Consider the following 22,645-nt stretch of genomic DNA (forward strand, 5'->3'; position numbering starts at 1 on the left):
ACAAGTTTTTGTATGAACAATTGCTTTCATTTCTGTTAGGCCCATTACCTCAGAGTGGGCTAAACAGATCATGTGGTAGATGTGTGTTTAATTTTTTAAGAAATAGCCGAATTGTTTTCCTGAGTAGTTGTACCATTTTGTATTGCCATTAGCCTTCATGAGATTTTCAGTTATTTCTACATCTTTGCCAATACTTGATATGGTCAGTCTTTAGTTTTAGACAGTCTTTAGGTATAGAATGATATAGCATGGTTTTAATATGTATTTTCCTAATGACTAATGATGTTGAGCATTTTTATGTGCTTATTTTCCATCTCTTTCTTCTTTGGTGAAGTATCTGTCAGATCTCTACTCAGTATTTTAATCTATTTAATTTACTTAAGTCCTTTATCACTTGTGATTTTAATTATTTTTGCCCAGTATGTGGTTTGTCTTTTCATATTTTTAACAGAAACACAGTTGATTTTTTGTATATTGATCTTCTACTGTACAGCCTTGCCAAATCACTCATTAGTTATTTTTTTAGTTATTAGTTTTTGTATATTTCATAGAATTTTCTTCAAAGACATCATTTGTGACCTGTGATTAAAGACAGTTTTATTTAAAAAAAAAAAAAAAAGACAGTTTTACTTCTTTCTTTCCTATCTGGATGACTTACTGTTTTTCTTGCCTTGATACAGGCTTTAACTTCCAGTGTAGCATTGGTCAGAAGTCAAATAGACATCCTTGCTTTGTCCTGATCTTGCTTATTTTTCCCTGTGAACTTCAGAATCATCTTTTCTATTTCCAAAAGAAAAATTGGTAGTGTTTTTTCTCTAATAAATTTCCTGTTTTGAGATAATCGTAGACTGAATTAAATTGACATGCGTGTGTAAGAACTAATACAGAGAGATCTCTTGTATATTGTACTGTGTCCTATATAGTACAAGACCACAACCTTTATATTAATGTTGATACCATCTTATATAGATCTTATATAGATTTCCCCAGTTTTACTTGTGCTCATGTTTTGTCTGTGTGTGTGTGTTTAGTTCTACTATTTTTTCACATGCGCTGGTTTATATATTTACAAACAGTTACAATACAGAACATTTCCATCACCATAGGATACTTTGTATTGCTCTTTTTAAAACACATTTAGCTCCTTGCTATCACCCATCTCCAAGTTCCAACCTGGCAACCATTTCCTTTTTTCATTTCTATAATGTTATAATTTTGAAGAATGTTGAACAAACAGGATCATACAGTATGTAATCTTTTATGATTGATTTTTTTTTCTATTCATCATAATTCCCTAGAGAGGTCCATCCAAGTTGTTGCATATGACTGTGGTTTGTTCCTTTTTATGGCAGAGTAGTATTCCCTGATACGGATGTAGCAGTTTGTTTAACCATTCACCCACCAAAGTATATCTGGGTTGTTTCCAGGTTTAGGCTATTGAGAATTGAACTGCTAAGAACATTTATGTACAGGTTTTTATATAAATATGAACTTCCTATTTTTCTGGGATAAATGCCTAAGAATACAATTGCTGGGTTGTATGGTAATTGCATATTTAGCTTTATAGGAAACTGCCAAAGTAGTTGGGCCATTTTATATTTCCATCAGTAATACATGAATGATCCAGTTTCTCCATATCCTTGCCAATATTTGGTGACCTCACTATTAGTATTTTAACCAATCTTAATTGTGGTATTTCACTGTGGTTTCATTTTATATTTCCTCGATGGCTAATGATGGTGAGCATTTTATCATTTTTGCCACATTTTATTGTTTGTAGTGTATTCTTTTTTTTTTTAAGACTTTATTTATTTATTTGATCCAGAGAGAGAGAGAGAGAGAGATCACAAGTAGGCAGAGAAACAGGCAGAGAGAAAGGGAAGCAGGCTCCCTCCTGAGCAGAGAGCCCAATGTGGGGCTCAATCCCAGAACCCCGGGACCATGACCTGAGCCGAAGGCAGAGGCTTTAACCCACTGAGCCACCCAGGTGCCCCTGTAGTGTACTCTTTTATAAAATGTTCATGGATGTCTTTTTGTTCTTTTTCTTATTGGATTCTTTTTTAAATGTTGAATATTGGGAGTTTTTAATATATTTTAATATATTTTGTTCTGTTATTGGATATGTAGTTTGCAGATATTTTCTCCTACTGTGTGGCTTCTCTTTTCATTTTCTTCATAATGCCTTTCACAGAGGAAAAGGTTTTAGTTTTGTTGAGGTCCAGTTTATCATTTTATTGTCTTTAGGGATCATGTCAAATCTAGGAATTATTTTCTATTCCTAGATCTTGACAGTTTTCTCCTGTGTTTTCTAAGAATTTTACACCCTTGTTTTCTGTTTATGGCAACAATCTATTTCGATTTCTTTTAAAGATTTAAGATTTTTTAAAAAGATTTATTTATTTTAGAGAGAAAGAGAGTATGTGCACACATGCAAGTAGGGGCAGAAGGAAAATCTTCAAGCAGACTCCCCGCTGACGTGTGGGGCTCTTACAACCCATTAGATCATGACCTGAGCCAAAACCAAGAATTGGCCGCTTAAGTGAGCCACCCAGGCACCCCTGTTTTGATTTCTTTATAAGGTGTGAGGTTTAGGTTAATGGTTATATTTTTGCCTGAGGTGTATATTCCTTCAGCAGTTTTTGTTTCATTGATTTGCTTTTGCACCTTTGTCAAAAATTAGTTGAGCCTCTCTGTGTGGGTTTATTTCTGGGTTCTTTCTTGCATTCCATTGATTCATGTGTCAGTCCTTCCACCTGTACTGTACTATCTTGATTACTGTGGTTACATAGTAAACATTAATACTAAGTAGAGTGATTACTCTCACTTTATTCTTCTTTTTCAAGATTGGTTTATCCTAGCGCCTGTGGCTGCATATAAATGTTAGAATAAGCTTGTCTGGATCTACAAAAAAACTCCTGGGATTTTGATAGGAGTTGCATTAAACCTATAGGTCTTTATTATCTTGAGTATTCTAATCCAGGAGCATTTTTTGTCTTAATTTCCTTCATCAGTATTTTGTAATTTTTGGCATCCTAATGGTAAATATATTTTGATAAGTTTATACTAAAGTATTTCATTTTGATTGATTTTTATGTGTTTATCTTTTATCTTGCTAAACTCAGTTATTAGTTGGGAGGGGTGTTTGTTGTAGATTACTTGGGATATTTTTACATAGTTGTGTTATCTCCAGATAGGAACAGTATTATGTTTCTTTTCAACCTTTGTGCCTTTTATTTTTGTTTACTTATTTATAATCATTTTATTTAATTTTTCATCATGTTAAGTGTGCTCTTTAATCCCCATCTTGCCACATGCCTCCTCTCTGGTAATCATCAGTTTGTTCTCTGTAGCTAAGAGTCTGTTTCTTGCTTGTCTCTCTCTTTTTTTCTTTTGCTCATATTTTTGTTCCTTAAATTCCACATATGAGTGAGATCATATGGTATTTATCTTTCTCTGGCTGACTGACTTCACTTAGAGTTATACTGTTATACTTAGTGTTATACTAGATCCATCCATGTCATTGCAAATGACAAAAATTTCATTCTTTTTGATGGCCGAATAATATTCCAGTGTGTGTGTGTGTGTGTGTGTGTGTGTGTACATGTGTACACACACATACACACCTCACATCATCTTTTTATCTATTTTTCTATCAATGGACACTTGGGCTGCTTCTGTAGTTTGGCTATTGAAAATAATGCTGCCATAAACAAGGGTGCATGCATCCTTTTGAGTCAATGTTTTTATATTTCTGGGATAAATACCCAGCAATGCAATTATGATTATATTTATATGTACATTGAATATATTTATATTTAATTTTTCTTATATAATGACTAGGATTAGAAAGCGGAATCTTGCCTTGTTCTCAGTATTTTTCACTGTTAAATATGATGTTAGTTTGGTTTCTCTGTGGATGCTCTTTATGTGCTCCATTCCTCTGTATTCCTGGTATACTGAGAGGTGTTCTTTCTTTCTTTCTTTTTTTAATGATGAATGGGTGGTGAATTTTGTCAAATGCCTTTCAGTGTCAGTTGATATGATCCTATGAATTTTTTATTCTTTACCCTTTTGATATAGTGGATTATATTGTTTAATTTTTGAATTTTGAATCAGCTTTGCATACCTGGAATAAATTCCACTTGGTCATGATATATAATTCTTTTTATATGTTGTTGAACTTTATTTGATGGTATTTTGTTAAGGAATTTTGCATCTAAGTTTATGAGTGAAACTAGTCTATAGCATTGTTGATTTTTTGTTTTGGGGGATTTTTTTGGGTACTGTCTTCAGTAATACTGGTTTCATAAAATGATTCCAAAGTAGTCCCAATTTTTCTGTTTTCTGGAAGAGATTCTGTAGAATTGGAATGTTAATTTCTTTTTTTTTAAGTTTCTATTTATTTATTTGACAGAGAGAGAGAGAGACAGCAAGAGAGGGAATACAAGCAGGGGGAGTGGGAGAGGGAGAAGTAGACTCCCTGCCTAGCAGGGAGCCCGATACAGGGCTCGATCCTAGGACCCTGGGATCATGACCTGAGCCAAAGGCAGCTGCTTAACAACTGAGCTGCCCAGGCACCCCTGGAATGTTAATATTTAAAATGTTTGGTATAATCTCCAGTGAAATGGTGAGGGCCTGGAGATTTTTTTGAGGAGCTTATAATAATGACAAGTTTTTTTTCTTTAATGGCTACAGGATAATTTAAATAATTTAGGTTCTTTATTCTGTCTTGGCTGAATTTTACTTTCTTAGGGTTTTTAAGGAATTTCAAAGGCTTTGGGCAAAGTGAAAGTTTCACAAAGTACCTTCTCCAAGAAGCTAGCTTAGGTATTCTGAGTATAATACTCATAGTATTTGTTTAATAACTTTCCAATGGCTGGGGGATCTGTTGTGCTAATCCCATTTTATTCTTGATAATTGGTGATTTTTGTCCTCCTCCTTTTTCTCTTCGTCAGTAAGGTTTATTCATTTTGTTGATTTTTTTCCCCAAATAATCAGCTTTTAGTCTCATTGATTTCTGTGTTCTAGTTTTCAATTTTATTTTCTTTTGTTCTTTATTATTTCTGTTTGTTTTAGGTTATTTTGTACTTCTCAGTTTTCTTAGATTATTGGTTTGAAACCTTTTCTCATTTCTAATGTGAGCCTTTAGTGCTCACTAAATTGCTTTCTCTGCACTGCCTCCCCCCATATTTTCATATGTTCTATGCATTTTCATTCAGTTCTATGCATTTTTATATTTCCTGTGAGACTTCTCATTGATCCATGCATTATTTAGTGTTTTTTACCTACAAACAAACTACAAAATGTTTAGAAATTTTCTTGTCTTTCTGTTACTCATTTTTAGTTTAATTGCATTATATTCTATACTCATTATGCATGTTTTATATTTGTTTAGACTGTGCCCTGTCTTGACAGATGTTCTGTGGATGCTTTAAAAATTGTTTATTCTGATGTTGTTGGATATCATGTTCTATATATGTCAGATTCTGTTGGGTTGGCTGTATTGTTCAAATCTTCTGTATCTTTGCTAATTTTCTGACTAATTTTATCAGTTCCTGAGAGGAGGATATTGAAGTCACCATGTATTATCTTGGACTTATCTACCCCTTTCAGATCTGTCAGTTTTTGCTTCTTATATTTGAGGCTCTGTTTGGTGCACATATGCTAGTATTGTTATGTCTTTCTGGTGGATTTATCCTTTTGTTGTTGTGTATTATGGTCACCTCCTATTCATGCAATTGGTGAAGGAATGATTCCAGCTCTACGGTTATAGGGATGGCCTAACACACAATATCTGACACTGGGCAGATGCTGTTGACAGCAGTTTATTAGTCACATACATTCATAGCCTGAGGGAAGAGAACACTGCATGCCATGCAGAGACTGAACAATCAGGGGCTTTGGGAGAAAGAGCTTTGTACCTAAATGAGCATAGGATGACCATTGGTTCCTTTGACAGGATGTGATTAATGTGTTTGAATAAATTCATGGGCTGGCAGAGAGGTAAAGTCAAACCTTTTAGGTTGAGGGATAGGTGGGGTGCGGGCGGTCCAACTGAAAAAAGACCTATCAAGATGGGGATCCTTTCCCATAGGGTGAGGCCATATCTGGCAGGCCTGCTCACAGCTAGACCTTTGGGACCCTGTGAGGCTCAAGGATGTCAAGGTAGCCCATGCAATTTTAGCTCTTACAGTTCAGTTAAGTCCTTCTCTGGCTCTGATAATTTTCTTTCCTCTAAGGTTTATTTTATGAGATAATAATTTAGCCATTCTTGCTTTTTTAAAAGATGAGTTGCACAGTATATCTTTCCCCTTCTTTTACTTTTGCTTACTTGGGTTGTTAAATCTAAAGGGAGTTTCTCGTTATGTGCCTCTATCCTCTCTGTCAATCTGTATTTTGATTGGTATATTATGCTATTTACATTTAACGTACTTATTGATATGGAATTGTGTAAGTCTGATATTTTACTCTTTTGTTGTTTACTCTTATTCTGATTCTTCTGTCTTTTCTCTGTTTTCATTTTCTTTCTTCTATCTTGATATGTTTACAGCGTTTCTGAGTGTCTCTGTCTAGTTTTTGTAGTTGTCACTTATTGTAATATAATAGCCTACTGGTGCCAGTATTTTATCATTTTGAGTAACATGTGGAAACTTTTCTCCTACTTCGGTCCCTTTGTCTTTCCCCCTTTTAAGTATTACTGGTTTGTGTATTAGATAGTGCTATAATTTTTTTTCAGTCTCCAAATACGATTTTAAAAACTCCTAAGAAAAAGGTTATTTTATTATATATATCTGTATTTCTGGACTTTTGTTTGTTTTTTCTTTTTTTCCCAGTGGTCCCAGATTTCTTCTTTTATAATTTACTCACTACTTAAGAACTTTCTTGAGCATTTTTTTTTTTTTTTAAGATTTTATTTATTTGAGAGAGAGCCAAGTGAGTGAGCACAGATGTGGAGCAGAGGGAGAGAGAGAAGCAGACCTCCCTGCTGAGCAGGGAGACCAGTGTGGCACTTGATCCCAGAACCAACCCTAAGAATGGGTATGCTAGTGACGGATTCCTGTAGTTGTTTTCCATCTGAGATTGTCTTTATTTACAGTTCTTCATTTCTGAAGGATAGTTTCACTGGATATAGAATTCATAGCTGATAGTTCTTTCCTGCAGCACATGAAAAATGTACCACTTCCTTCTAGCCTCTGATTTCAGAGGAGAAATGGACTGTCACTTTGAATTGGTGTGAATTTGTCATTTCTTTCTGTCTGCTCTCAAGTTTATTTGTTTTTCAGTTTTCAGAAGTTTGATTGGTGAAGATTTCATTGGGTTTACTCTGTTTGAAATTTGCTCACCTTCTTGAATCTGTTAAGTTTATGTCTTTTACCAAATTTAGGAAGCTTCAGTCATTCTTTCAAATCAGGTATCCTTCTGCGATCATATAACTGGTGGATCTTTTTCCTGCCCCACAGGTCTATGAGGCCCTGCTCAGTTGTTTTTTGTCTATTTTCCTCTGTGTTGTTCAGACTGGATGAATTCTGTTGATCTGACCTCAAGTTCTCTGATTCTATCCTCTGTCCTCTCTACTCTTACTATTGAGTCCATCTAGCAAGCTTTTAAAATTTCTTCTTGTATTTTTCAGTTCTGTAATTTCTGTTTGGCTCTTCAGGGCTTTTTGCTGAGTTTTTCAATTTTTTGGTTGTTGCCAAAGGATTTGTAGGTGCTTGATGAAACATTTTTGTAATGGCTGCTTTAAGATACCAGTCAGAAAGTTTCATAATCTGATTCATTTTATTGTTCATGTCATTTGTCTTTTCACTTTTCAGTTAAGATTTTCCTGGATTGGGGTATGACAGGTGATTCTTTCTTGTATCCCACACATTTTGGGTTTTATGTTAGAAGACATTGGGTCCTGTGTAATCTTTTTATTTTAGTCATGCAGTCCTCTTGTTTAGGTTTAGCGTGTAGGTCCTGATATACTTTATGGGCTGTGGTTCCAATGACAATTTAACTTTAGAACCTTTGTGGTGCTATTTTGATCTGCTTAGTACTGGTCTCTGCAGGTGCTGCCTGAGAAGACAGAGGGGCTTCCCTAGTCTAGGCCCCCCGTGTTGTGGCTAGGTGGGGAAAGGTTGTCTCTTGGCCTGTAGGGCTAGTTTTCTTGCTGTAGGGATATCTTCACTGGTCCTGCCAGGGCACACATTGTTTTTAGATGGTGGTGGAGAGCCTCAGGCCTGGCACAGAATCTCCCTTTGCCAATAATCCTTGGCCACCTGGTTTATCTTGGTAGAGGAAAGGAGATTCAGGCTCTTCGGGGAAGGCAAACAGTTCTCTCATCACTTACTGCCAGGGGAGCTTTCAAAGCACCCACTTAACCAGTGCTGCCTGGTTAACCTAGTGTTCCTGCTATTAAGATCTGAGTTTGATCTGAGGGAACATTGAGTCTATCTGGTCTACCTTCTGTTGCTAGTTTTGGGGTTGGAAAGCAGTGGTTCTGAATTGCCTTTCTGTGGGTTGTGGTCTAGTGAGCCACCGGCCATTATGTCATTCCTCTGGTCTTGGGGACCCTCACCAGCCCTTTTTTTCTTTATACCTTTCAGAGTTCTTTCGTTTCCCTTGGGGTCTTGTGTTTTTTTTGGAGTTGGTTATACTTAGTTGGGAGGAACAGAAGAAATAAGTCTACACTATCTTTTACAGACGAGAAATCTTTGTTGGTATTTTTTTTAAATTTTAGTTCCAATATGGTTAACTTACAGTGTTGCATTAGTTTCAGATGTACAATGTAGTGATTTAACAGTTACATATATTATTCAGTGGTCATCATGACAAATGTACTCTTAATCCCCTTGTTTTGCTCATCTCCCCAACCTCCTCCCCTCTGGTAACCATCTGTTTGTTCTTTATACTTGAGAGAGATTTTTGGTTTGTCTCTTTTTTTTCCCTTGCTCATTTGTTTTGTTTCTTCTATTCCACATATGAATGAAATCACGGGTTATTTGTCTTTCTCTGACTAACTTATTTTGCTTAGTATTGTACTTTCTAGCTACATTCATGTTGTAGCAAATGGCAAGATTTCATTCTTTTTGATGGCTGAATAATATTCCATTTTATGTGTGTACACACACACACACACACACACACACACACACACTTTATCCATTCATCTATAGATGGGTCCTTAGGCTACTTCCATAATTTGGCTCTCGTAAATAATGCTAAATAATAAACATAGGGAGGCATATATCCTTTCAAATTAGTATTTTCATATTCTTTAGGTAAATACCCAATAGTGGAATTACTGGATTATATGATAGTTCCATTTTTAATTTTTTGAGAAGCCTCCAAACCATCTTCCTGCATCAGTTTGCATTCCCAGCAACAGTGCACAAATGTTCCTTTTTCTCCACATCCTCGCCAACATTTGTTTGTTGTGTTTTTTATTTTAGCCATTCTGACAGGTGTGATTTGGATCTCATTGTGGTTTTGATTTGCATTTTCCTTACAATGAGTGATGTTGAGCATTTTTTTATGTGTCTGTTAGTGGAGAAATGTTTGTTATATCTTCTGCCCATTTTTAATTGAATTATTTGGGTTTTTTTGGTACTGAGTTATATATATATTTTGGATACTAACCCTTTATTGGGTATGTCATTTGCAAATATCTTCTCCCATTCAGTAGGTTTTTTGGGTCCTTTCTTGGGTCATGTTTTTTATTATAACTGTGATAAAAGGAGAATTGACATCTTTCTGATATTGAGTCTTCTTTTTCAAATACATGGTTATCTTTATTTGTTCAGTAGATAGCATTAATCACACCTACTTCATTGGGTCATGTTGAAGAATGTGGTTAAGGCACATAAGATACTTAGAGCAGTGCCTTGTCTGTAAAGCCCTTGTGTTAGCTAATGGCTATTCCATGTGTTCTTTGGTAGCATATTAAAGTTCTTTAAGTTTTTAAAATAAAGTTTTTTGAGACATTTCTTGTAAGGTTTATTCCTAAGTATTTCGTCCTTTTTTGTTTTTCTTACAGATGGAATCTTCCCAACTATTGCATCTTCTTTGGCTCTTTGGTTCTTTGGCTCTTTCTTATATGAAAATGTTTTATCTAAATATTACTTCTAAATATTGCTTCCCAAAGGAGTTTTAGCTTCTTTTTCTTTTAAGGATAGGACCCAGAGCTAAACTTAGAGCTCTAAAAAACAAATGGATGAGCAAATTAATGAGCTCTTCATGTGGTTCAGCATTATTTTGGGTACCACTCTTACTCTAAGTCCTGTATTTTATGTAATCCAAGATTTTTCTTAGATATGCCATACATTGTGTTGTGTTGCTCTTAACTACTGAGACTCTGTCCTATGTGCTGTTAATCAAATCATGGTTTTTTCATGTCACTGTTGGTCTTGGGGACTCACCTGCAAAGCCATGCATATATCTCTCTGTGCATCCCTGCTGCAAAGTGTTTGCCACCTGCATTGGAAAAATAGCTCTTGGCTAAGTGGGGTATCGAAGTAAAGTAAGGAAATATGGGTTGGGTCCGTGTGCTTCATCTGAACAGGTGATGAAATACTGACATTTCAAAGAGGAAAAGAAGCCTGTGTAAGTACAGGATTCTCCTGGAGTGTGTAGCAATGAGAAGGGTAAAAATGAAATTTGGGTTTCAGAATACACAGTGCACTGGGTGGTGCTATAGTGTCATATGCAAGCCCTATTCATGGAGGACATTTGGTTGTTCTTTTCCCAGAAGAGCTCTATGGTGACTTTGAAGACCTGGAAACAGGGGACGTGCACAAGGGAAAACCAGGCGCAGATACTCAGGTATGATTTTTATCATGGCTGGCTCTCAGTCACTGGTCCTTGATCTGTGGTCAATATGTAATGAGAGAGGCCCATATTAAGCAATGTGAATCTTACTTATTATCTCTGTAGATTACAGAGTAAATGGATTCCTTCCTAAAAATACGGAGGTTGGGAACAGATCAAAGTTATTGGTTTGTTATTTTTGATCTTTTGGGTTTACTACCTCTTCTTGTCTTTATGATTCTTCAGTCGTTTAAAGTTTAGCTCCTGAGTCACCATCTTTCTTTCCACTGTTCCTTTTGCCATCATTCTCCTCTTCTTAAATTTAAGTACCATTTAAAAAAAGTAAATTCCTATTCTCCCTAATATTTCTTTAGAACAGTGTCTGGGGAGAATCTGGATGGGGACACCTGCTTTTACTTTTATTTATATTTGACATTCCCAGCCAGATAAAGGAGTGACAGTGTATCATAATGTAGATGTCTAAATGTCTCGTGTCATTTAGAGCCAAAGGCTGTGTTTTGGTTTGGTTTGTTTTTTGTTTTGTTTTCGTGATGATCATAACCAAGATTTTTACAGCCCAGACAGAACTTTAAAAATCTGCTTTAATGTTTAAAGAAAAGATCTCCACAAACTTACAAAATTTTCTCTTCTGGAAATTTAAGATTGAAGACGCAGAAGAAGTTAAGGAAGAAATTGACCCCAGTGCAGAGGAAAGTGCCAAGAAAAAGCATTTGGATAAGAAGAGAAAATTGAAGGAGATGTTTGATGCAGAATATGATGAAGGAGAAAGCACATACTTTGATGATCTTAAAGGAGAAATGCATAAACAGGCACAGGTGAGAAAACTGGGTTCCTATTAGCTTTATTTCAAGGCTGTAATACAGTAATGTGAATACATAATTTTGTTTAGGTCTCTGCTTCCTGACCTGCTTCTGTGCCTCAGGTTTGGACTCCTAGGTCAAGATGCAGATAAGTGTGTTTATTCATGCAGTCATCTGATTGTTTTTTTAGTCAGAAATTGACCAGAAAGATATCAGTGTCTATTGTATATGAAGCATTGAGGAAGCAAAAATGGCTGAGACAGGCAGCAACTGCTGAGGATCCCTCAGTGGAGTGATTTTTTTTTTTTTTTTAAGATTTTATTTATTTATTTATTTATTTATTTGACAGACAGAGATCACAAGGAGGCAGAGAGGCAGGCAGAGAGAGGAAGGGAGACAGGCTCCCTGCCGAGCAGAGAGCCTGATGTGGGGCTCGATCCCAGGACCCTGGGATCATGACCTGAGCCAAAGGCAGAGGCCTTAACCCACTGAGCCACCCAGGTGCCCCTGATTTTCTTTTTTTTTTTTTTTTTTAAGATTTTATTTACTTATTTGACAGAGAGAGAGCACAAGTAGACAGAGAGGCAGGCAGAGAGAGAGGGAAGCAGGGTCCCTGCTAAGCAGAGAGCCAGAGGCAGGGCTCGATCCCAAGGACCCTGAGATCATGACCTGAGCTGAAGGCAGAGGCTTAACCGATTGAGCCACCCAGATGCCCCAGTGGAGTGATTTTTAAATGCAGGCATTACCTTAGCGTTCTGATTACTGCTCCCTGGAACCATAATTAAATAATTTGAATGGGTAGATGATTCTTACATATACTGGTGCTTATGCACACATCAGTGCTCTCCAGGGAAGCTTTTCTAAAAATTCACCTTGGTCAGAGTTCAGAGGGTATTTCAGGAGTCGGGTCAGATGTGGAGATAAAGGGAGCATGTGGAATGCTAAAACGAAGGTGGTCTGGCCCCCCTGCCTGAGATGCTGAACAGACTGAGTTGATGAACTCACTCTTTAGGAGACACAAAGATAAGTGTGCAGTCGATGCTGAGTGTTTGAGTTGTGTTTTGACAAGAGGGACACCAGTAATTCCTGTAAGCTGCAATTACTTTAATACATCTTGTGCAGGTTAAGCATATGATTTCTGAAAATGAGGTTGGTGGACTTTGCCCAACCTAGGCTTTCATCTGTTTAAAGAAAGTATCTCCTTGTTCGTCATGGACATAGTGGTTCTAAGTCTGTACTGATTTTGATAGAAGTAACTAAGACATGTAAAGCTAGTTCTGAAGTCTTTGCTTCCGTCCATTTATAACTTAAAATCACCTAGCATCTTATGTCCGGTTTTAAAGGACTTTGAATTTTTTACTCTGAGTGAAATGGGGACCCATAGGGGGTTTTGAACAGAGAAGAGACATGTATGACCTGCTTTCCTTTGAAAGGATTGCTGTGGCAAGAGTTCAGTAAAATTAAGTTGACTCACCATGGGGGGTGGGGAGGTGTTGGAGGTGAAAGAGAAAGAGTCAAATTCTGAATATACTTTTTAAAGGTAGATCAAAAGTAGATTAACTGTGGGGTGTGTGAGAGGAAATAAGGATGACTTCTGGAAGGATTGAGTTGTCAGTAAGATAGGAAAGCCTCTGGTTGGTGCAGGTTTGTCTAAAAAGATAAAGTTTAGAGCTTGGGTTTGAGATCTCTTTCAGACAAGTGGAGCTTCGAGTAGTCAGTGAGGAGCCCTGGAGAGAGGTTGGGGCTTAGATGGAAAGTCTTCAGCATCTCGATGCTACCTAAAGCCATGAAATGGATGGGATGCCCTGGGAAGTGAGCATAGTGTCAGGAGAGGAGAGGACTAGGACTGACGGTGGGTACTCCATTGTAGGAGCCTGGGCGGAGAGGATGGAGCAACAGTGGGGATTGAGCAGTCAGTGCTTAGGAAAGAGAAGAAATTGAAGAGAACATGAGAAAGCCACTATAGAAGGAGGGATACATTATTTTAAATCCTGCTGATGTATTAACTACAATGAAGACAGAATTGACAACTGGATTGGAATGTGGAGGCCCTACATGATTTTGGCAAGCATTTTTATGGAATGTGGCTTAAAGTCCAAGTTGGGATTTAAGAGAATGGGAGCAGAGGAACTAGAGACTCTGAGTATAGAAAACTTACAAGCCATTTTACTTCAGAGAGAAGCAGAGAAATGGGGCAATAGTTGGAAATAGAATCAAAAGAAGATGTTAAGATGTGAGAAAATAACAGGCAAGACCTCTTGGAATAAAGTTCAGTAAGAATGAATGATATCTAGCATGCAAGTGAAGTTTGGCATAAAATAAATCTATAGCAGCTGCCCAATAGTACTTTCCGCAATAATGGAAATGTCTGTCTGTGCTGTCTTTTTTGTAGCCATTAGCCACGTGTTGATACTGATCACTTGAAATGTGACTGCTGTGACCAGGGGACTGAATTTAAAATTTTTGTTTAATTTTAATTAATTTTGATAATAAGTAATAAATATAATAATAAGAGTAAAAGGCTGGATGTGATTGTAAACCCTGGAAGGAGAGATGGCTGTGGAAATTCTTATAGACTGCTTAGTTTTTGAGTGAATTAAGAAACCGTCAACTGCTGAGTGTGAGGATGAGGGAGGAGGAGATACTGAGTATCAGATATTGGAGAGTAAGAAAAGAAAGTGGACTGGGAAGCTGAGAGTATTGGCTGACCAGCATTAAGGGTTGCTTTCAAAGTTGTTTGCATTTGCTGTACCTTGGAGCAACAAAGGAGGAAAGAGTTGGCACATATCCTAAATAAGCTGTACAGATAAGAATGTATGTTATTTTTAAATAGGATAAAGCATGATCACGTCTGTGTTCCTTTATGAGAAAGTGTTCATTTTTTAAAATGTTAATCTTACATTTATTAAAGACAATAGCATTGTGAGTTTTTACTGTTTTTTCCGCCCCCCGCTCTCGTATATAGCTTAACCGAGCAGAATTTGAAGATCAAGATGATGAAGCCAGAGTTCAGTATGAGGGTTTTCGACCTGGGATGTATGTTCGAATTGAAATAGAAAATGTCCCCTGTGAATTTGTGCTTAACTTTGACCCCCATTACCCAATCATTTTGGGTGGTTTGGGCAATAGTGAAGGCAATGTTGGATATGTACAGGTAGGTACCCTTTGCTGCATGCTTTGACAGTTGGGGTTCTGGGGACATAACTTACACCACTGATCTTACTGAAACCTCTTCTTCCCTCAGATGCGTCTGAAGAAACACCGTTGGTATAAGAAAATCCTCAAGTCCAGAGATCCAATCATTTTTTCTGTAGGGTGGAGGAGGTTTCAGACTATCCCACTCTATTATATTGAAGACCACAATGGGAGACAGAGACTTCTAAAATATACCCCACAGCACATGCATTGTGGAGCAACCTTTTGGGGTAATACATGATTGGAACAACTTGCTTATAGGTTAATTTAAGCCATTATAGTTTTGCTTTTCTCCATGAAATTCCAATTCATAAGATTTTTCTCTCTTTTTTTTTTTTGGATTGAAGTACATGTGTAAAACAGAACTCAAAATTTGTGATTCACTGTATTTACTTTCTTTCTTTTTTTTTCTCCTATTCTCTTTAAGGTCCGATTACTCCACAGGGGACTGGATTCTTGGCAATACAGTCTGTCAGTGGCATAATGGTAAATATCTTGAATGTTTTATTTTACAGATTGTGTTTGAGAAGTATGTCTTGAATATGGGATATGTACATGAAACTTGAAGTTGAAAAAATGACTCATTTCTAGTATTTGTAGCAAACTTCTCTTTGCTTTTAATTTTCCTACATCTTTTTAAGTAGGATTTGGGAATGAAGAGGTAGACTTATTACGATACTGATGATATTTTATATTTTTATGCATTTTTTGGACTTTTTTTCTTTCTTTTTTTTTTTAAGATTTACTTTAGAGAGACTGTGTATGTATGCATGAAGTGGGGAGGGCAGAGGGAAAGAGAAAGAGACAGAAAATCTTCAAGCAGACTCCCTCCTGAGCTTGGAGCCTGATATGGGGCTCAATCCCACAACCCTGAGATCATGACCCAAGCTGAAATCAAGAGTTGGTTGCTTAACCTACTGAGCAACCCAGGCACCCCTTGTTTTTCTAAAAATAAGTAGTGCTCACCATGTGCTAAGCACTGTACTAGGTTCTAAGGATACTTTGGACACTAACTAGACATAAGACTACCCCCTAGTAATGCTGGTTGAACAAAGTATGTTCACATAGTCTTCATTTGGTCAATAAGAGCAGGTTTTATTGGCCCTATTTGACAGAAAACAAAATAATGAGCAGATGAAATCTGCCCTGGGGGTCCACAATTTAATTCCTTAAACATTGTAACCAAATTTTCATATTCCTTTCCATTCCAAATTGGTCATTGTTTTGAAATTATGTTATTGCAAAATCACCCTCCAGAGAATACTCAAGACATCATTATTAGTTTGGCTTACATGTACTATAGCTTTAGATTGCTTTTGTTAAAATACTGCTTTGCAAGTTCAGATATTCTTTCTTTCCCGTTGTAAGTGGAAATGCACTTTGGTGATTTATTGTATCATAGAGAAAATTATAGTTTTTCTCTTGCTGATATTATTCCTGTATTCAAATTTTGGGGGTTCTTCCCAGCCTGATTTCCGGATAGCTGCTACGGGAGTTGTCCTTGATCTGGATAAATCCATAAAGATTGTGAAGAAATTAAAGCTAACTGGTTTTCCTTATAAAATTTTCAAGAATACGTCATTCATTAAGGTCTGTATATCTTTATACTCACATATTTTACATGTATATTTTATTGAAGGAGGAATGAAATACTTCTAAAATATAGTCTGATGTTTTCAAAAGTGAAATTTTTCATAAACTTGGTCTTTGCACTTTTTGGTTTCTTTGTATTGGTCTCTATGTCACTTAAATGTGCTCAGAAAATTTTAAGGTGACATTAATAGAGATACATACTAACAGAGGCTATTCCTTATGCTGTGTGAGACTGTGACAGAGCTAATATTGAAAATAACATAATCTTATTCACTCTTTTTTTTTCCTGCTTTTTTGGATTGTGTTAAGCAAGGGGGAAAATCATAGGTTTGTTAAACAGCTCAGTAGAAAAATGGACAGAATTTTTAAAAAAAGGAAAATAGACAAAGTATTTTGTAATATACTTGTTGACAGGGGTATGGAGAAATGGATGCTCTTTATGCAGTATAATGTGGGAGGGTAGTTTGAGTGACATTTATTGAAAATCTTATTAGTGGGTATTTCCATAAAAGTACAGAGTTAAGATGATCATAAAATATTCTTGTAATATCAGGTAGTAATGTCACCGACATTTATCCAGCTCTCTTTATTTTCTGAGCATGTACACCTAAGTCATAGAATATGAGCTGCAGCCCAGCCCTGGTTGATGATGGCTAGTTCAGTCCGATAAATATCTTTTTAATCTTTTCTTCTATAAAGATACAGTGATGAACATGCTAATGAGTCTACAATAGAATCTTGATTAATGTTTTTTTGGGGAAGATGAAATAGAATTGTATTCCATTTGACCTGGTAATTCCACTGTTAGTGGGGAAAAAACATTTTGATTATTTTATCACTATTAAAGAAGTTTTTTTCTTTTTTTAACCAAGGACTCATTTATGAACTAAAAAGTAAAATACCTGATTTTGTGTGTATTTTTTTTCATATACCTATAGGGAATGTTTAATTCTGCCTTGGAAGTGGCCAAATTTGAAGGCGCTGTGATTCGAACTGTCAGTGGCATAAGGGGACAGATTAAAAAAGCACTCCGGGCTCCAGAAGGAGCTTTCCGGGCCAGCTTTGAGGATAAGTTGCTGATGAGTGGTAAATATAACTTCGTGGTGTAATTTTAACAGCATGTTACCGTTCACTATTGATTTCTAGCCAGTGAGGAGTAGAGGTTGTAGTTCAGGTTTTAGAAAATTGGAATTGAGTCCAGCTTTCCCCTGTTGGAGCATCTTAGCAGTATGCTGAGTTATGCTGTGTGTGGAGCCGTGTGATTCACAACCAGTAAGTTTTGTGATATTCAAGAGTAGTTTACTTGGTGAAGTCTTATTTCAAAAACCATGCCACCAACTAGAGAAGTTAGGGGTGATTGTTTTGTTCTTTTGTTTGACAAGATGGTTATAAATATTCTTCTGAAAATGTTAAACTGTGTCTTTTTCCAGATATTGTCTTCATGAGAACCTGGTATCCTGTCTCCATTCCAGCCTTCTATAACCCAGTAACATCTTTGTTGAAACCAGTTGGTGAGAAAGACACCTGGTCAGGAATGAGGACCACAGGTCAACTCCGGCTTGCCCATGGTGTCAAGATAAAGCCCAACAAGGATTCTTTGTATAAGGTACAGTCACTTACACATGAGCTCCATAGATGGGGGTCATCCAGATGCTTTGTACATAATGTTTTCTGTGTTAAGAATTTTCAAGTAGGGGGGGGCGCCTGGGTGGCTCAGTAGGTTAAAGCCTCTGCCTTTAGCTCGGGTCATGATCCCAGGTTCCTGGGATCCTCTGCTCAGCAGGGAGCCTGCTTCCTCCTCTCTCTCTCTCTTTCTCTCTCTCTCTGCCTGCCTCTGCCTACTTGTGATCTCTGTCAAAAAAATCTTAAAAGAATTTTCAAGTAGGAAATCTACCATTAAATTGAATGAACATGTATATTCATAGAATATTTTGGAAAGAATTCCAGAAAGTGGTAGTAGGGGTTTTCATGGGTTGGAAAGGAGACAAACTTTTCATTATATACTCTTAAACTATTTTCCCCATCAGATACACGTATTACTTTAAAAAAAATTTGTGTGCTAATTTTTATTAAAGCAATGAGTGGGTTTTTGGGAAAATTTTAATAAACTTTGTAGTGAAGTGGTAACATAAATACAGAAAAATACATGGATCACAAGCATACAGCTCATGAATTTAACACATCCAAATTGCTATCACCTAGATCAAGCAATAGAGTTAACAGCACAGCAAAAGCCTGCTTATGACTTCTAGTCACTACCCCACCTCCACCTCAAAGATAGGCATTCTCTGGACTCCTGACCTGTAAATTAGTTCTGCCTGTCCTTGAGTTTTATAAAATACAGCATATACTATTTGCCTGGTTTCTTCTCCTTCAGTTTTATGAGATTCATTCATGTGTTTGTAGGCATTCAAATGTTGTTACTGTCAAGTAGAAATTTATTATGTTATACTGTCAGTTTATTCATTGATCTACATTATTTCCAATTTTTGGCCATTATAAATGCTGCCCGAACACTTACATGTGACTTGTTTGGTGTACATGTGCACACATTTCTTTTGCATTGCACCCCCCAGGTTGGGATTGCCAGATATGGGGTATGCGTGTGTTCGGCTTTCACTGTATGATGCCTATAGTCTTCTGGTATAGTAGATTAGGTTAGACTCCCACCAACAATAGTTGCTAGTAGTTGGCATTGTCAGTATTTTTTTAATTTTAAGTTCTCAGTGTCTTTCAAAATCCCATTTCGTTTGGAATTTGGTCTTTGAGAACTTTCATTATTTTCTACACAAGTCAGCAATGCATTTGAAAAGATTTGTTTTAATGCTGGATAAATATAAATTGTTTTATAATAAGAGGGGATTCAGGATATCAGTCTGCCATTCTGCCAGAAACAAATTTTCAGGCATTGCTTTTTTAATAAAGTAATTAATAATGAAATTTTAATCATGTTACATGAATTTCTAATAAAATATAGGACATGGTATCTACAAGTACTACCTCTAAGCTTGTGGTGGTGCTTCCTCTTTTTTTCAGAATGTGATTTCTTCGAGTTCCTTCATTCTAAGCATTTTAGGTTGCTCCTAAACAGAGAATATTGCATATTATCGTGGATGATGTCTTTGATGATAATAAATTTAAAGACATACCAGAAATATTCTCTATATAGTTGGTGTTGACCTTGAGGGTAAAGATCTAGGGCAAGACTTACCATTTACTATTTTTGAGGCGGTTAAGAATTTTGGTCATCTCAATTTAAGCACAGAAATTAGATTACCTTAAAAATTGAATGTAGAGAGTGTTTGCCTTTATATGTCATTTAAATCTCATTTTTCTCAGCTGGCCTTCCATCAGAAACAATAAAGTTAAACTTTTTAATGAGAATCAGGGATGGGAACACTTGAGCTGCTGCTGATTAGAGGAAGTGAATCCACAGAGTTTGATAGTGAAGATGAACACCTAGATGATTATTATTAGCCTAAAAGAAACTACCTCAGTGCCTCCAAAATAAGTTGTGGGTTTCTCATTAAAAGAAACTTTGGATATATTCATCTGCTCTGTTGAGATCCCGATAGTTCATACTGTAGACATGGATACAGTTGATTTTTTGGGAGGATTGCAAGTATATTCTGTGTATTTCTCTGTTTTGCCTAGAGCAATGTATATCCATTGAGGCAATCACGTTTGATGGATGATTGAATCCTCATTTCTGATGGTCAGCAGACTTGTGTTACTGATCATGTGGAAAAGTCAATCCATTGAGAAGATTTTAGGCAAGTTTTAGATGCATATAGAGCATAATTTAAATACATCACTGTTTTTATTTTTCCTTTCAGCCAATTGTGAGGCAAAAGAAACATTTTAATTCAGTGCACATTCCAAAAGCCTTGCAGAAGGCCCTGCCATTTAAGAACAAGCCCAAGACCCAAGCAAAGGCAGGCAAGACGCCGAAGGACAGGCTGAGACCAGCCGTCATCCGGGAACCTCATGAGAGGAAGGTACTGTCAACAGATGGCTTCCTGTGTGTTGCATTTCAATGTGAAAATAATGCTTTCTGTAGCACAGTTGATATTTCTGTTGCGTTCTCATTTTTCTTCAGGAAAGGATAAGAGCCAGACTTATTTGAGGTGCTAGAACCGGAAGTTAGAGGAAAGGCCAGAGTCCATTTCCCTTCTGTTGTTTAGTCATGCTGTGTCTTATGCATTTTAATGGGGATTAATATGCACCCAGCTGGCAAATCACTTAGTTGTATGTAGTATCCACAGTGATTAACAAAGGTGGTTTTGTGATGAAGGCCATTATTTAAGTATTTTACTCAGTAAATATGCTCCTACTTATGCTTCCATGCAATTATGATTTCCTAGTTCAGGATAAATTTTCCCTGAGTTAATACTCATTTGGTTCATGGATTGATTCTAGGTTTGATACATGAGCTGAGGTGTTTATGTCCCCTGACTCTTAGAAGGAAAGCATGATGTCTGAGTACTCTGATGCTCACTGGGTTTTGTCCTTGTCAGATCCTTGCACTGCTGGATGCTCTGAGTACAGTGCACAGTCAGAAGATGAAGAAGGCCAAGGAGCAACGACATTTGCACAATAAAGAACACTTCAAAGTGAAGCAGAAGGAGGAAGAAGAGAAACTGAAACGACAGAAGGACCTCAGGAAAAAGCTCTTCCGAATTCAGGGTCAGAAAGAAAGGAGAAATCAGAAGGCCAGTCTGAAGGGGCCTGAGGAGCCATCAAAATGAGCTTCAGACAGACAACTGTCATTTGGATCTGCAGAGATGGATGGTTTCAAATATTCCAGTACTTGTAAATGACCACAGGGCATTGGAGCCCAAAAAGATCTCTTTGTTGGATTTATTGCCCAGACTGTGCCTTTGAGAAGAGAAATGGAAACTCTGTTGATAGGACACCAGTTCATTCTCAGCATCTAGGTTATGTCAGGATTTAAAGGAGTATTATTTATGGTTTTGTAGATTCCTTCATATTCCTCTTACCTGTCTCAGTTTAATTATTTGTGCTACAAAAATATCATTAAAATACTTTCCTGTTAATTTTGGCTTAATAGTTTTCATTAGGGATGAATGCTTGATGATTGTGGATAATTGCTTATTCTGTCACCTTTATAATGAGTCTTTCCAGTTGCGGGGGTGGATATTGACTTGAAAATTCAACTTTAAAATTTAGAAAAGAGTTTATGGTCCAATGCACAGCTGAGTTTCCCAGAGGCTCTGTGATGTGCGGTAGTGCAGTAGCCTGACTACAGATGAGAGAATCCAGCTGCTTCTATTAATTTATGTTAGCCATATAATGGGCTAGTTTGTGTTCTTTTAAAACAAATAATAAAAATACTTTAAAACTTTCATTTTTTACATAATAAAAATTGATAGATACAACCTACATGAAAAAAAACTTTGAAGTCCTTGGTCATTTTTAAGAGTCTGGCTCTGTAATGTAGCAGGTCTGGGAAGGCTTCCTTAAAGGAAGAAAGTGACCTTTGGTGCATGATCTGAAGAAGCAGGTTAACTTGGCAAAAGGTAGGAGTAAGAAGAAGAGTGTAATCACCCAACAGGAATTGAAGGTATCTGCAAAGGCCCTGTGGCACAAGGCAGCACAATGACCTGTAAGCCAGTGTGTTTGGAGCCAGGATGGGCAGAGGGTTGTAGGAAGAAGCTGCAGAGGAAGATAGAGAAGGAAATGGAGAGGCAGGTGATGAGGCTGCATTAAGATACTGTCTTTATCTCAAGATACTGGAAAGCCCTTTGGAGGATGTTTAGCTGGGAAAACATGGTCAGATTTGTATTTTTGAAAATTCCCTTTACTGGTGAGTAGAGAATAATATGGAGGAAATCCAGAGGTAAATACTGGAAGGAGGTTGACACAGGAGCGCTAGAAGATGGTACAGAGAGGGAGCTTTAGGAGGTAACATTGGAGGTATGTTGGATCTGAGAGCTGTGAGAACAAGGAGTTTTCAGGAAAGATCCCTGGACTCCTAGGTGTCTGGCTTGCACTGAGGATTTTGGTGGCTGCTCTGCTGGGTAGTGAGGAACTCGCTTTTAGGGCGTGGTACCTGTGGGACAGTCACACGGAGACGTCTGAAGAGGTCCTTAGGAATACTGTCTGAAGCTCAGGTTGACCTAGTATCTGGGCTTAAGTGCATTCCTAAGAGACATCAGCACTTTCCTGGAAGTTGATTGAGTTATCTAGGGAAGAGTCAAAATTGAACACAGGTGGGTCTTAGTCTA

At 37.0% G+C, this 22,645-nt stretch overlaps 1 protein-coding gene across 3 annotated transcripts in view; it reads left to right on the forward strand.

Moving 5' to 3' along the window:
- Positions 1 to 21,454, forward strand: part of BMS1 (BMS1 ribosome biogenesis factor) — a 44,575-nt gene extending 23,121 nt beyond the window's left edge. For 2 of the 3 annotated variants that reach the window (XM_032836930.1, XM_032836940.1), the window contains exons 14-23: positions 10,730 to 10,803; positions 11,451 to 11,624; positions 14,575 to 14,763; positions 14,854 to 15,034; positions 15,232 to 15,290; positions 16,272 to 16,394; positions 17,336 to 17,483; positions 17,828 to 18,003; positions 20,234 to 20,395; positions 20,915 to 21,454. In XM_032836930.1, the coding sequence (XP_032692821.1) occupies positions 10,730 to 10,803; positions 11,451 to 11,624; positions 14,575 to 14,763; positions 14,854 to 15,034; positions 15,232 to 15,290; positions 16,272 to 16,394; positions 17,336 to 17,483; positions 17,828 to 18,003; positions 20,234 to 20,395; positions 20,915 to 21,145 (1,517 nt within the window). In that variant the 3' untranslated portion in view covers positions 21,146 to 21,454. The remainder of the gene's footprint in view (positions 1 to 10,729; positions 10,804 to 11,450; positions 11,625 to 14,574; positions 14,764 to 14,853; positions 15,035 to 15,231; positions 15,291 to 16,271; positions 16,395 to 17,335; positions 17,484 to 17,827; positions 18,004 to 20,233; positions 20,396 to 20,914) is intronic. The other variant, XM_032836949.1, reaches the window with a different exon arrangement.
- The last annotated feature ends 1,191 nt before the right edge of the window (positions 21,455 to 22,645 follow it).

The sequence above is a fragment of the Lontra canadensis genome, unplaced genomic scaffold (genome assembly GCF_010015895.1).
Source record: "Lontra canadensis isolate GAN:19392208 unplaced genomic scaffold, GSC_riverotter_1.0 scaffold3, whole genome shotgun sequence".
NCBI lineage: Eukaryota > Metazoa > Chordata > Mammalia > Carnivora > Mustelidae > Lontra > Lontra canadensis.